The sequence below is a fragment of the Callospermophilus lateralis genome, chromosome 15, assembly GCF_048772815.1.
Source record: "Callospermophilus lateralis isolate mCalLat2 chromosome 15, mCalLat2.hap1, whole genome shotgun sequence".
Classification (NCBI taxonomy): Eukaryota; Metazoa; Chordata; class Mammalia; order Rodentia; family Sciuridae; genus Callospermophilus; species Callospermophilus lateralis.
This window is the reverse complement of record NC_135319.1, coordinates 17,809,527-17,824,900: the sequence shown is the minus strand read 5'-3', so window position 1 is coordinate 17,824,900 and position 15,374 is coordinate 17,809,527. Positions and strand designations below refer to the sequence as shown.

General features: G+C 48.9%; 1 protein-coding gene across 1 annotated transcript in view; it reads right to left on the bottom strand.

Moving 5' to 3' along the window:
* The window catches only part of Ret (ret proto-oncogene), a 51,483-nt gene that overhangs the window by 5,696 nt on the left and 30,413 nt on the right, over window positions 1-15,374 (bottom strand). Inside the window, exons 7-17 of the mRNA XM_076835284.1 lie at window positions 13,364-13,622; window positions 12,311-12,436; window positions 11,588-11,698; window positions 10,766-10,885; window positions 9,759-10,015; window positions 7,426-7,573; window positions 5,676-5,783; window positions 4,391-4,605; window positions 4,168-4,290; window positions 2,078-2,148; window positions 808-945 (exon numbers count right to left, since the gene is read on the bottom strand). Coding sequence (XP_076691399.1) covers window positions 808-945; window positions 2,078-2,148; window positions 4,168-4,290; window positions 4,391-4,605; window positions 5,676-5,783; window positions 7,426-7,573; window positions 9,759-10,015; window positions 10,766-10,885; window positions 11,588-11,698; window positions 12,311-12,436; window positions 13,364-13,622 — 1,676 coding nt within the window. The remainder of the gene's footprint in view (window positions 1-807; window positions 946-2,077; window positions 2,149-4,167; window positions 4,291-4,390; window positions 4,606-5,675; window positions 5,784-7,425; window positions 7,574-9,758; window positions 10,016-10,765; window positions 10,886-11,587; window positions 11,699-12,310; window positions 12,437-13,363; window positions 13,623-15,374) is intronic.

The following is a 15,374-nucleotide window of genomic DNA, read 5'->3' as shown; positions in this document are numbered from 1 at the left end:
GGCCTAGGGCACCAGGCACTGTGGTCTAGCATATCTTTCATTACAAAGACACTGACAGATAGTGAACCAGATGTTGCATCTACTATGGTAGCTGAGTAGGAAGTGCTAATCCTTAAAACTCTTAAGAAGAATAAACCAACTAAGGGATTTAGGTGTGGAAAGGAACAAAATTTTTGGCAATCAATCACATCTTTGTCTTGCACCTTTCCTGCTTTCCCAGAAACCTGCACAAAGCCACAGGGCTCTGAAGCTATGATACGGGTATGTACTTGGGAGGCTGACTGAAAGCCAGGGCATTCAAGGAGGGAGTACCTCCTTGCCCTGGCATGGTTCACCTTGCCCCAAGTTGGGCAGACTGTGACAGGAGTGGACCAACTCATCTTTGCTACTGGATGGCCCTCTCTCATCTGTTTTCCACCAGGATTCTTGGAACTGGTACAAAGAATCATGATTCTAGTGCCCTAGGGCAGCCCCTGCCTGACTCTGCCTCCACCTGGGACTCTCCAACACATGCTCCTCCTCAAGCAACCTGCAGGATGCTTTAAGCTCACACTATAGTGGTCCCTGCTCCTATTCATTCTTAAAAGTTCCCAAAAGCCCATTAGCTCCCAGTGAAGCCAGGGGTTCCCGTATCTGCCCCACAACCAAGGCTGCCTCTCTAACCTCGTCCTGTTACACCCACTACCCAGATTTCCTAGGGTTGATGGCCCAGGGCTGTTCAGGAGTGGAGAGGAAATGGTGATGGTGTCTCCTCCCATCCAAAGCCCAGTGTGCTCGTGTCAGAGGACAGCTGCAAACCCTGCTCACATCTCTTCACTGCAGTTGTCTGGCCTCTCCATCCGGTGGCCTGTCTTCAGAAGGTTGAAGAGCCGCTCAGGAGGAATCCCAGGGTAGGGGTTTCCCCCCAGGGTAACGATCTCCCACAGTAGGACCCCGAAGGACCACCTGTGGTAAGCAAGTGACCAGTAAGTGTCTTCATCTGGGCATCCTTGTTAGAACCCAGACATACATTCCCCCAGCAGCTGCTGACCCTATCAACCCCAGTGCCAGAATGGCCCCATGTGCACAGATTTCAGCCTGGGTCTAGCTGCACAGATGGATGCAGCATGGAAGTGGGAAAGGACTGCCTGCTTGGCACCCAAACCCATGGATGCTGACATCCTCACACAAGCCATTTCCATGGAAGAGCTACAAGGGTGACATTCCTTTCACCATTTCTGTGTGTCAGGAAATTTTCATAAAGTCTTAGAGGAGAAAAATGTTATAGAAAAATATTAAACTGTTAGTGAAAACTTACTATGAAGTGGGAATAAAAATATCACAAAATAGCATACATCACATGAGCCCACTTATAAAAAGTATATATACCTATACCACCAAAGATGCTGGATGGCCAAGCCTGTGAAACCAGCAGGAGTCACTAGGGTAGTTTGGTCCAAGTAACTTTAATCTTCCCATTGTATTTGTCTTTAAATTTTTCAATTCAAGTTACATAATCAGGAATCTATTGTTTAAAACTGCTTAAGTATGGCATTTTCACAGATCTTACTCAAGATCTGCATATTTATGGATTGCAGAACACTTTAGAAGCAAGCATGTTATGTTTTTAGAATCAATCATGTTTCATCCAACCTGAAAGAACAAATTTTAGCTCCTACCTTTGAGCAGTTTGAGATACACCAGCCCAAAACTCACGTAAGGAGATCTCCAAGTGGAAGCTCCCCCCAAGTCCCTCTTATGGGTGGGGGAACAGCTCAGGGTCTTCTGCCTGAATTGACCTTGCCACAGATCCACAGAAGGGGAACTGTTTGGCCACGTTTGGCCAGAGATGAGGAGGGAGGTGTGGAAAAGGTGAATGGAGGGAGAAAGGTTTTTGACCAACTGCTCCCATTCCACTGGTTTTCATAACTGCTACCTGGGCCTGACCAATTGTTGAATGAATATGTTAAAATCCCTCAGCTCAGGGGTCATTGTAGATGGCTGGTATTGCAGCCAGCCTTGTTCCCTGGCCAAGTTGCACAGATGGGCGTTGTGGCCTCTGTAACCCCCACCCCAGAATGGCAATATCCACACTTACACATCACTTTGGGTGGTGTAGATATGATCAAAAAGGGACTCAATTGCCATCCATTTGACAGGAATCCGGCCCTAAAGAGGAGGTGGAAGAAAGGCAATAATGTTACTCTGAAGCTTTAGAAACCAAGGGTGGAAGAGTTACAGCTCTGGAGGGAGTCCTGAGTACCAAGGCCTAAGTATAGGCTTAACAATGCAGAGCACAGCCTCAAAGGAGCTGGAGGTCCAGCCTGAATTTCCTGAGCTTTTCGAGATGGGGGCAGGAATTAGGCAGTTGCCCACAGCCACACAGGGTGATTTGTCATGCACCACATCTCTGCTAAGAAAAAAAAAAAACCCAAGGAAGCAACAATGTGAGGGCTTTGGGAAGTCCTGGATGGGGCAAATAGAGGGCCAAGAACTCTCCAGCAAGATATGTCCTGATGTTCTCAAGGCACATGTGCTCGAAAAACTAATCCTGTCTTAGGGACTTCTTCTTTTTTGCCCCCTTTTCTTTCTCCCTGCTGGGAATGGAACCCAGGGCCTTGCAGATATTAGGCAAGTACTTTACCACTGAGCTACATCCCAGCTCTGTGTTGGGGACTTCTGGTAGCAACCAACTCTAAAGGCTCTTCTGAAGAAGACTTAAGGGGAGAAATCTGTTCATTTCTCTTGAGGCTGAATATTCCCTCTTCCCAGGGCCCTTTTGGCATCTCTGAACAAGTGCCTCTCTCGTCTCCCATGACAGGAAACCAATCTTTTACAATGCAACTTGAGGAATAGTTTTTCAATGGGTAAGTCTTTTTCTTTCTTTCTTTCTTTTTTTTTTTTTTGAGATGGGCTCTTGCTATATTGCCCAGGCTGGTCTTGAACCTGTGGGCTTAAGTGATCCTTCTGAGTAGCTGGAACTATAGGTATGTACTATCTGTAAGTCTTGAGAACAAATTAATTTAAAAAATGCATGCCTTGGATTTTAACCCAACATTTGCTATAATTTATTTTTCTTGCACATATTCTTTAGGACTTATGTACTTAATGAAGCATGACCATGTTCTCAACAATGCTGTCTGCAGAGTCCTGGCAGCCTGTGCTCTCAGATGGCTGCAATGACTCTTGTGGGTGATGCCTTGTCCAATCCACTCCATCGAGGACACAAGGCCTCCAGAAGTATCCATGTGTCAACAGGAAGGCTGTCACACTATCCCTGGTGCAGGGAGCAGCCCCTTCCACTTCCCTTTAGCAGTTCTGAGATATGCTGTCACAACGGAAACCTCAGAAGACAAACATGCTCCTCACAATAAGTGGCAACACAAACTGCTTCTGACCCTGTAGAGTAAAACTGAATCATAAGAAGCTGCACTTTGTGTGCTTTTTTCTTCTTCTTTGAGTGGGGTTCTCTCTAAATGCCTAGTCAATGGGATCCTTGAACTTGCCTCACCTGGGCCATCACTGGAAAGATTCGGGAGTAAGAAACAAAACTAAGGGGGTCGAGGTAAATGCCAAAGGAACAGGACAATGCTGGGAAATCAGATGTCCCACATTTTTTTGTAGGCTTGGAGGAAGTTCCCAAGAACCCTAAACTGGACTCCATCTTTCAAGGAACTCCCTGTACTTCCAAGCTCACCCAGCCCAAAGGTCCCAGGCCTCTACGGGAGACCCTCCTTGTGAAGCATTCCATTCCTTTCTGCATAGAATGATTGCCAAGCTTCTGTTTATTTCATTTCACCTTTCTTTAAGCAAAGAGATAAAGTTATACAGATGGTAGATGGTAGCCTTTTATTCTGTAGAATCAAGAAGGCTAACTGTGGAGAGGGGGATTGTTATTTTTTACAGAATTAATTAGTTAACCTTAGAAAGTGACGATTAATGGCTACAAAAGACATGAAGGGACCTCAGGAAGAGAAGGATCAGACACGGCAAGAGCCTTAATGGGGTCTCTGAGGGAAGATTTGGGATTGAAGTCTAGAAAAAGTTCAGTAATCTAAAAGTCTGTTTCATCTTTTCTAGATGTTCTATGGGCACACCCCACTCTGTGACACCCAGCAGTACCACATGTCCCCCTCCGCAGCTAACCCTACCCCTAATCCAGGGTTGCTAGACAGGACAAACAATTACCTTGCTTCTCTTCACGTAAGAATCCTCTTCATAAACATCTCGAGACAGCCCAAAATCTGAAATCTTCATCTTCCGGCCCTCAGCAACCAGGATATTTCTGGCTGCCAAGTCCCGATGGACAAGCTGTGAGGAAAAAAAAAACATCAGGAACCCCCAGGCCAGGATCTGTAGAGGGCAGGGGCTGGACTAGGTGGGTTAGAGCAACAGTGTCAATGGCACACACCTTCATCTCAGCCAGATACTGCATGCCCCTTGAGATCTGCCAGGCGAAGGAGATGAGGTCACCCATGGTTAGTGCCCGCTCATCCGGGTGGTCCAAGGAGCTGGAATTGCGGCTGCCTCCACTGCCCATGTAGCCGGGCCCCACTTTGCGGCTGTCTCGGAGGAAACCCCGCAGGGAGCCATACTTGGCATATTCCACAATGAGAAGGAGTGGCCCTGGGGGCAGAGAGAGAGGCACCTGTGGGCATGTAAAGCCATGCCAGCTCTGGGCTTCTGGGAGCGCAGGCATAGGGAAAGGCTGTAGGCCACTATCAGCAAGTTGGCTCAGGCATAGTACTGTTCTAGGCAGTGAGCGGTTGAGGCTCTGTGAGTTGTGAGGACCTGGAAGACCCTATTCACTCTTGACTCAGTTTTATTCACTCTTGAATCAGGATGCCAGTGTAGGCACCAGCCCCCTCAAAATACTGTGAAAGCTTCTTCAAGCTTCCTAAGACAGATGTCCACTGTGCTCATCCCTGCCCTAGGAGAAACCCCTCCCTGATACTAAGACTTTGTGCCTTTCTAAATCTTTGGTCCTGTACAACACTAGCTAGGGAGCACTGGTTGAGGCAGTCTTGTGCAAGTCTGATAGCTCTGCCTTGGCTGTACCTGGCTCTGCTCCCAGGTCATCTCCCTATTCCCACCTGCCCTCCGTGGCTCCCAGGGCTGCAGTCCTATCCTAGGCCCAGCCCTGAGCTATGATGATACTGAGCTGGGTGCCTGCTGCCTTTTACCTATTGTTCCCTGTCCTTTTCACATGACCTCTGCTAGAACCCCAGGGCAGCACACTTGGCTTGGAAAAACAACAGATGGGGTGGTATACTGTGTCCTTCTCTGAGACGGTGCTAACGTTCCTGCTATGCAGGGCTACTATTAGAGTTTACCAGGAGGTCATGGCACACCTAGTATCCTGTAGTTTTCCAGGATGAACTATCCATTCTAGAGCTCCCTGCCCTGGGTGCTCAGCCTGGAACAGGTGCTGACAACTGAGATGTCATATCAGAGATCTCTGAGCAGCCCCAGCAGGCCCAGGAAGTGCTACAGGTGGGAGCCCTTTTGACAGAAAGTGCCTGCTAAGTCAGTGGACACAGCCAGACCCAAGCTCCAGGCTACAGATGGAGCCAGAAGCCCAAGATTCTAAAGGGCAAATGGGACAGGGAAGGAGAGGACAGAAAAGGGGAGAAGAGGGAGAATGGAACCACCTGAAGTTCCTGTCCTATGCCCAGCAGTTGCCTATTGAGCCTTACCATCCTGGCTGCAGGCCCCATAGAGCTTGATGACATGGGGGTGGTTGACCTGCTTCAGGAGGTTGAATTCAGACAGCAGGTCCCGCAGCTCACTTGGGGAGGCATTCTCTGAAATGTAGCACAAACAGCATGTTGCACATGGGTCCTCCTGGAAGCTCCTTGTGTGGCCATGCTGAGTGGGGAACAAATTATCATCTCCCGCACAGAGTAGCACCCAGATGCTCAAGGCTCCCCACAGCCAATAGGGACTTCATGTGCCCCAGGCAATAAGAACCCAGGGAGAAAGCTCCCATGTAAGCTAGACCTTTCTGCAGAAAGTTTGTCAGGGCTGGGCTGTGTAAGTGGCATCATGTCCCTATAGTTATAGTCCTTAGAAGACAGTGGCCTGCAGAAAACCCCCTTCCTTAATCCTTCTGGAAGGTGAGAGGACTCCTCAATGTCCCTAAACACCAGAAAGGTGAGGCTAGGCTTCCTCTCCTCTCTGAGACATGTGCCTGGAGCCCTACAGGAATACTGGGATTTCCAATGTGCCTGAACACACATGTGTTTTTGGAGCTCACACTGGGCTAGTTGCCACAGAAAACCAATTTGGACACACCTGAGTAAGGCAGGTTAGCTTTTCGCTGCATATCAGGACATCTGGCCTGGGCCTTCTGAATGCTTGCCACACTCCCCTGTGACAGCCTAACTGTACTTGGCACACTGTGCAGATGACCAGATTTCACAGAAAGGCCTGCTAAGCACATACATTCCAGGGGCGACCAGAGCTATGCTCAGGCTCCCATCAGGTGCCTAGGAGTGGAGGAACTGGTAGAGTCAGAAGCTGTGGCTAAAATATGTCACACCACTTTCTCTGTCCCACACTTGTCTGGAGAGGAGGAAGAGATGAAAGATAGGACTTTAGAACTCCTCTCCTTGGACTAGATTTGGGTGGGCTAGGACTGTGCTGGGCTGCACTAAGACTACAAGGATCTAACTGTGCTCTTTCACAGGATCTGGGTTTGAACCTAGTGTGAGGGTCTAGGGAACTATTTAGAAACACCTTATGCTATGTAGTCCACCCAGTGCAGCCACAGCCTCTGCCCAGAGTCCTGCCTGTATTGTGCAGGAAGGTGGGCATGCCCATCAAGAACCAAACTCAAGGAATGAATGGTCATAAGTCTATAGGGGTTGCTGGGATTTTGGGCCAATCCTTATAAGGGATCTCTTTACCATGACTCTAGCAGACACTTAGCTGAGAGAAATGAATGTGCTGGATTTGGGTGGGGGCAACTGTCAGCTGAAAAACAAGGAGCTTTTTAACCCATTGAGTCCTAAGTTTTCAATTCTGCAAATATTTCAATGAAATTGACATATAGGTGCATTAAAATAGGTTGTAAATCATAATCTAGAGCTTACACATATGATATTACTTGACACTATAACCATTATAACATAATTATATTATTTTATATAATTATATATTATATACTATATTTAAATTTTTATAGGTGCTCTATATCTGGGATGATAGGATAAAATGAGTTAGTTTTTTAAACCCCAGACTCTTCATGGACAACAGTGCAGAAATAGCATCCTTAGCACCTTCTAAGAAGAAATCCTTACTCTGTTTCCCTAGGACCACTGGCCATGTACCCAGCTAGCATATGTCTGTGGGAGATGCCCAGATTGTGGCTGCTCATTAACAGCAATGGGCCCCACACACCCTGGTGACTCCAATATGTGCCTATGCACGTGCCTAGATGAGTACCTTTCAGCATCTTCACAGCCACAGTGGTGTACCCTGCTCTGCCCTTCAGACGGAATGCTGTTGCCTTGACTACTTTTCCAAATTCGCCTTCTCCCAGGGTTTTTCCAAGAACCAAGTTCTTCCGAGGGAATTCCCACTTTGGATCCTCCTACATTGGGGTTGAGGGTGGGGACAGAAGAAAAGGAGAGAAATGTGTGAAGGAACAGGAAAGGATGAAGGCAAGGCCATCAAGGAGCTCCCCCCCCCACCGCCCCCCGTCCATGGAAAAGGGCAAGCATGTGAAGAACTGGTCATCATCTAAACTAGGATTAATGATATGTGCTCCATTAAAAAAGAAGCTCATGGCCAGGTCCTGAGTGCCCTTCCATGGTGGGTTTCCTCAAGTGGGGGTCTGGACTCAATGCCAGTCTACTGAACATGCCTGAACCACTCAGGACGCAAGTCCCTGTTTCTCAAGTTAGTCCTGAGACTGCCTGACACCCATGAATACTTATGTCGGCTGCAGCTCAGGCTCTGTTCTTCCTGATTCCCCTGAGGTTCCCAGAGGACCAAATGGGCATCCATGGCTGAGGCCACCTGCTAGCCCAGAACCCTCAACTATAATGGAAACATCCAGGGCAACTTCCCTGTGTGGTTGTCCCAACAACAACAACAACAACAAAAGTGCCACTGAGCTCCTTGGGAAACCTCTAACCTGAAGCATGGAAGCAGATGCCCCTCTCATGGGCCCATCTTGGATACATGGGATCACCAAATCCCCCACTTAATCTGTGTCTGGAATGCCATCCTCTATGCCCTCCCAACCAAGTCTCAATTATGATTTCTCTGGACACCTTCCCAGATCCAGGTGTGCCCCAGGTACTTGAACTGTGATGGGGATAAAGCCTGTCAGGAACCCCTTTCCACCGTGCTGGCACCAGGCATGTGCACTCCTTGTACAAGTCTCTTTGAAGCTCATGATAGTTCTGCTAGGTTCCCCCATCCACAAAGATGGTTCAGTAGAATCTACTACTCTAGTTCCGGAGTCACCCTCTCTGATATCTGCATGGCATGTGCAGGTGGCCTCCTCTCAACAGCACAGAGCTCCTGGGCTATCTTGGTCTTATCTTACATTCCCCAAGAACCCCAGACAAATCCAGTACCCAGCCAGCACAGCCTTTCTGTGCAGCCTAACCCCATACTGAGTTTGTGGAGGATTCTGATGGCTCATCCCAGAGCCCTGCTGAAGGGCCAAGATGCTGCTGGGGATAGGAATTACAGACTAGGAAGGTCCAGAGGGAGAGAGCAGGAACCACATCTGTGGTCCTGACTCTGATCAAGGACTGGGTGTTGCCAAACATGCCCCAGGGCTGAGGCCCCAGGCAAAGCCACTCCTAGTAATCCCAACTATCTTCTAGCCTGAAATGGGACCTGCTTGGGCCCAAGGGCCACTGGGTACTGAGTACTTTGTATCCTGCAAAGTTGTATACTTCATAATGCTTGCTGCCCAAGCTTCTTGGTTCACTTTGTTTGCATATTCCAGGCCCTCAGAGCACTTTCCTGGGCTACTCCCCAAACCCAGATTGGCTTCCAGCTCCTAGAATATCTGCCAGCAGGATGCTGAAGGGGCAGGCCCACCTGGAAGAAAAGGGCAGAGACTGCATGGCAGGACCAGGGGAGGTTTGGTCAGGATTGGTGGGCGGGATTCCAGCAGAAGTGGGCTCTGATGCCTGTGGGCTCTGGCTGCCATGGTCCTCCCCACCCTCAGTGCCTTCTTCCTCCACACCAGCAGACATGCTCTCCTATGGCTGCACCCTGGCTGCACCCTGGCCCTCCAACACATCTGGCCTGGATGGGATAACACCTCATCAGGCCACACCTATGACTACTGCTGCCCAAGGCTTCCCAACAGAATGGAAATTATGGCAGAACACAGGCCTCCTGTGCCTGACTCCTACCCATAGGGGCTCCAGCCTCTAAGAAGGCTTGTGGGGACTTCATTACTTGGCCTCCACCTTAGGGCTTCTGTTCATACCTCCCCTACTAGTGGGGCCCACTCTACCCTCCCTGGGTTCCTCACAACTGACATCCCAGTCTGTCTAAATTAGTACCCATCAGACTATACCCATAGGACCACCTGTCTCACAGCCAGTCTCCTCCACTGGAAAGCAACTCAGGGCAGGCAGGGGGCCTCCTGGTGGTGATGCGAGGTGTGTGGGCAAGGATGCATGGGGTCACCTGTGGGCTGTTTGCCGAGCCCCAAGCTGTGAGATACAGATGAGTAGTAAGGAAACCCCATGTGTCTCTCTCCTTTACACTTTCCCATTGCTCCCAGATCTCTTGGGGACCCTCACCGGGATCTTGAAGGCATCCACAGAGACCTGGTTCTCCACGGAGTCCAGTGAGGGCCGGCGGGCACCAGATGAGGAGTAGCTGACCGGGAAGGCCTGGGCAGGCCGACAGAAGGTCATCTCAGCAGAGGCAATGGATGGTTTGTGGGCATGCTTGTGGTAGCGGTGGATGCAGAAGGTAGAGAGCAGGACTGAGACGATGAAGGAGAAGAGGACAGCTGCTGCGATCACTGTGCGACACAACTCATCACACAATGGGCCTGCAGCAGGGGCACAATGATAAGTTTCCTGTGAGCTGGCCAATGGAACCCACTGAATTCAGGTGCTACTGTGTATGTGCCCCCTACCCTAGTAGGAGGGTAACCTGCTAGTACCCTCCCAGAGAGGAGGGTAAAATAGTCAGAGAGGTTGAGAAACCTGCTGAGGTCACAGCAAAGGAATGTGAGCAACAAGTTTTCCTCTGCTTCAAATATCTTTGGTACTTTTTTTTCACAAAAAAAGCAGAAGGAGAGGAAAAAAGCACTTAAGGCTTTGGACCTAGGGCCCTGTAATAACTCAGATACCAGGAAATTGTCCCTGGGCTCAGGCATCAAAGTTTCCCCCAGCATAGTCATTGCAGCCTCCACCTCCTACAACATCTGCAGCTTCTGAAGGTGTGACTAGATGGTTTGGCTAGGAGGGTTGGTCCCAAGCACAATGTCAGGGCCCAGCAAGAGCCCTACATAGAGACAATCTAGGCAGATAACAAATTATTTGGAGGAAGAACAGCTTTTTTGCCCCATCCTTCATTAGAAAATTTAGGACCAGAAGAACTTTGCAGGGGTCCCTAAGCCTTCTCCAGGGTTGTTCCAATGAGGAAATTGAGACCCAGAGGGTGGAGGAGACTTGTGAGGTTCACTAGCCTCCCTGTAATCTCCTCATTTTGGGAAACTCACAAGTGCCACTGGAAACCCTCCTTAGGGCTCAGGGAGGGGGAGGGCTCTGAGTAGGGGCCCCAATCCCTTACTCACCCAGGCTGTCCTCTGGCTCACAGAAGCACTTCTTCTTCTCAGGGAAGCAGTTGCAGATGCCATAGCCAGCTTTAATACCCCGGCGCTCCCCTGGCTCATGTCCCCCAACAATGCTGCCCCCTGAGGATACACACAGTCCATTCAGCCTCTAGGGTAGCCTGCCACCTCTGGGTCCCCAGATTATGAAAGTAGTGTCCTAAGGAAACAAGCACCCATCCCCACTGGATGTCAGCAAGCAACGGTGTTGTCAGACCCAGCAACGGTAGTAACTTCAGAAGCCCTGCTCACCTGGGCAGGGGTCTTAGACACAATGCTCCCAAGATGATTCTCTGGCCATGGGGGATAGGAGAGGAAACCAGATTGCCCAGGATCCTTGCTGAGTCCCAGAAAACACTCCACATGGTTACTTTTCAGAAGCAGAAAATGGGTACTTAGGTATCCAAAAGGAAAAGTTGGCCCTGAGCAGCCAGCAGGATGTGAGGGCTGTAGCCCTGTGAGTCAGCCAGTGTGACACTGGGAGTCACCAGGATCCCAAGTTTTGTTTAAACGAAATGTTAGAAAGAGGCTTGGCTTGATGAATCATGCTTAGTGAAACTAACAGAGCACACTTTTATCTTTTTTTCTATGCTGGGGATTGAACCCAGGGCTTCATACATGCTAAGCAGGTACTCTACCATTGAGTTATATCCACAATGCAGCTTGATGTAGCAAACCAATGGATATAGCCACTTTGTGTGCAGGGGAGATTCAAGTCTCTCTACTGCTAGCTGTCCCCATGCACACTGATTAAATACCACCACTGGAGATGAGTGGGCAGCTTACTGAGGCAGTCTTGGGGGCAGATGTTGATATTCCGATTCTCCACGGCATCACAGTGACCATCAGGGCAAGTCTTGGTGTTGGGGGAACAGGTGGAGAAGTTCCTGGTGATCCCTATGACACGAAACATGGTAGGCTGTCACCCCATGTGGAAGAGCCCCACTCCTATCAGACTTCCCCACAGCCTCCTAAGCTGACCCTGCCCCTCTAGGAAGAGGCAAACTGAAGCTTATGCAGAGAAATACTACATAAACCTTAACACCAATGGAAGTATCCCCGAGGAGTGAGAGAGGCAAGGATTCCAAGGGCAAGAAGGGTTGGGCAGTCCTGGGATGGAGATCAGGAAGGCCAGAACCCCCTTAGGTGACACTATGAGTAGGGCCTTTGTAGTCACAGGCACACTCAGTGAGGCAAACAATGGTCCCTCCTGCTTGGTGTTATATCCTCCAGTCTGAGACCTCCTGAAAGAGCCATGCTATTCTTTGCACAACCAAACGTTGGCCCAGACCTTCCAAAGCCTGGAGTGAATCCAACCCAGGGTTCTAGGATGGCAAAGGCCCTCATGACCGTACCCTCCCCTCTATCCTGGCATTGTGAAGCCATACAAGGGACAAGGTTGTTGGGTCACTGTAGAAGCCAGCAGGGCCTGCAGGACCCTGTATATTCCAACAACCCTAACTCCTGGTAGCCACCAGCACCAGTCTCCTTAAGGTTCCTGGGACCTACCTTTGCCATCACCTTGCCTCCACTCACACCTGCCTGTTGGAGAGCCCAGGCCACCACACTCCTCACACTCAGACCGCCTCTTGTTGACTGCACAGGATAGGGGGCAGCCTTCCTTCTCAGCCACATCTGTGGGGAGCAGACAAGCTGGTCACAGTGGGCCAGCCTGGGCCCAGCATCCAGCCTGTACCCACGGAGAGAGCAGCACAAGACCAGGAAGTTTGGGGTGACCTGAGAGCACTGGGAACAGGATGGGGGATGGGACATGAGGATCACAGATGTGGGCAGCTGCTTGGGGGGAGCAGGGAGTAAGGACAGGGGGATGTGAGGAAAACCAGGCAGAGCAAACACCACCCAGGATGCCCAGTTACACCTGAGTTTCAGATAAAGGATGAATACCTCTTCTGTGAGATATACTTGAAGGTTTGACTATCAAGAAACCTCACAATGGCTGTTGCACAGAACATATCCAAAAGGCTGTGTCCTTTATCTAATATATGAGAGACCAGAAATGCTTTTTTTTTCCAGATCTTTATCATTATGATATTTTCATATCACAATGAGTATATTGGGGGGTAAGAAATTCACTTATACTTCTGTGCACTTTAAACACACAGCATGAAGGTAGGTTTAGATAATATTTTTGGTATACCTGCATTTGACTGCAACTTGCCACAGGGTTAAATGTGGAATTTTCCACTTGTGACATCATGTTGGGGATCAGAAAGTTTTAGATTCTGGAGCATCTCAGATTAGAAACACTTAACCCGTACAAATAAGTTGCTAGTTATTTACCTGAAACTTAAGCTTAAGCAGGATCCTGTCTTTTACCTGGCAGCCCTAAAGAGCACATACAGAATGTGCTGACTGGCGAGGAGTGGTGACCATTCACCACACAGTTGCTCTGGGTTAAGCTGGTTCACACTACCCCCACATCGTCCTTCCTTCCAGTTAAGTTGTGCAGTATGCACTGCTATTCTCATTGATGGCTCAGGGAAGCCATCAGCAGGTGAGGGAAGTAGGCTCTGCCATCCCTCCATGGCTTGTGGCACTCACATGTCCCCTCCACTGTGAGAAGCAGCGGGGCCTGGGCCTGCTTGCGGGCCTGCCGGTCATTGGCCACCACGGTGTACTGGAGTTCGGCACACTCGGGCCGCTGCAGGGTCTCCGTATCATTTACGAACAGTGTCCCCGAGGTGTCCTCAGCTGAGGTGACCACCCCCAGGATACTACAGTTGGCGCTGGATGGCTGTAGCTTGTACTGGACGTGGATGCCGCTGAATTCCTGGCAGTTTTCCACACAGACTTTCCCAATCTAGGTGAGGGGCACAGGGAACACCTTAGCCAAGCAGCTGGATTGGCCTGAAAATAGCAAGAAAGGCTTCTGGGCAGCTTGAGCCCCCAAATGGTTTCCAGCTTAGCCTTGGAGCATTCATGCCCTCCTCAATGATAAGTCTTCCACTCCCACAGAATCTGCAGACCCAGCCACCTGCCACAACTCTGCCCTGCCCAGGTCTGCTCAGTGCACCAAGGAACTGGCTGCCCCTGGTCCTGGAGCCAGAGATGAAGGTAACGCACCCTACCTCAGTTACCCAACTGCTAGTCACAGTCACAGTACTGCATTTGGATACGACATGACTCTTGACATGACAAATGCAGTGTGGCTGCTTGTCCCACATGAGACCAAGGGGCCTCTTTCCCAGGACACCAGGCTCTGGAGCTAGACAGATAAACTTTTACCTTTTGGCTACTTCAGTTAAGAGTTATGGTGGTAGCAGCTTAAAGCCAAGAGCTTCAGAAGTGGTAGAATGGGGCAGGGCCCTGCTTATGGGTGCAGAACCAGCCCTAGAGGTCAGCACTTAGGTCAGAGCAGAAACCAGTGCCTCCAAGCCGCCACTGGATACCACCACCAACCTGCCTCCTGGGCCACCTTGCTTTCCCCTGCAGAGCGAGTTCTCTTCCATCTTCTCATAAGATCCTCAAAGCTGTCCGAAAGATCCCTGACCTCAATTTACTTTTAAAAACTGAGGAGGGGATGAGGAATCACATTGAATCTGATATTGAACTGAGACTAAGGCCCCTGTTGTCTCCTAAGTCTGACAGATATAATTGAACCATCTCCAGCAATGCCTGCTCTCTCTCAGCCCCTCTCTGAGATCCCTAGGCCCCTCTGCCTTGTTGCCCCTATCTCTAACCCCTCCCTCCATGAAAGTGCTTCAGGGAACAACCAGGCAGGGAGCTTGGATATATCCCAGGGAGAGGTTCCTTTTATGCTGGACCCAAGTGGCTGCCAGGAGCTGATGGGGAACAGAATCACTTGTTGGAACTGGGAAACTACTGGTACAAAAGGAAAGAGCCCTAAACATGACATTCTAAAAAAGACATAATCACATGTTGCTCCATTAGGAGAAAATACGCTAAGTTATGCATGCTGAAATTGCAAGTAAACTAAAAAAATGCTTAAGAAAAACATTCAAGGAAGAGCAGGATCAAAATGCTCCACACACTGGTGTATATGAAGGGAAAGGATTATTTGTTCCCTCTCCTCATCTTCTTTAACAAATATTTATTACTTTTATCTTTCTACTTCTCTTTATTATTCCCAATGGCAAATATAAATACAGAGAAATGTTTCCAGCAAATGCTCTTATAGAAAGTAAAAAGCAGAACCATTCCCCTCCTCCTCACCCCAGAAGGGCATCACTGTTAACCACATTCTGTATGCTTGGTAGCAGAATACAACAGTTACTAATAGGGCATTATGTAAAAATGTGGATGTGTAACCGATGTGATTCTGCAATCTGTATTTGGGGTAAAAATGGGAGTTCATAATCCACTTGAATCTAATGTATGAAATATGATATGTCAAGAGATTTGTAATATTTTGAACAACCAATTAAAAAAAGGACTTAAAAAAATTTTCAAGAAAAATTTGGTTTTGCACAAATATAGTCATTCCTACAAACCACTTTTTTTTAACCTAACAATCCCCTAGGGACATCTTTTCCAAGTCAGCATTCATACTTACATTGCTCTTATATTAGCACAAAAATGTTTTAAAGAAATA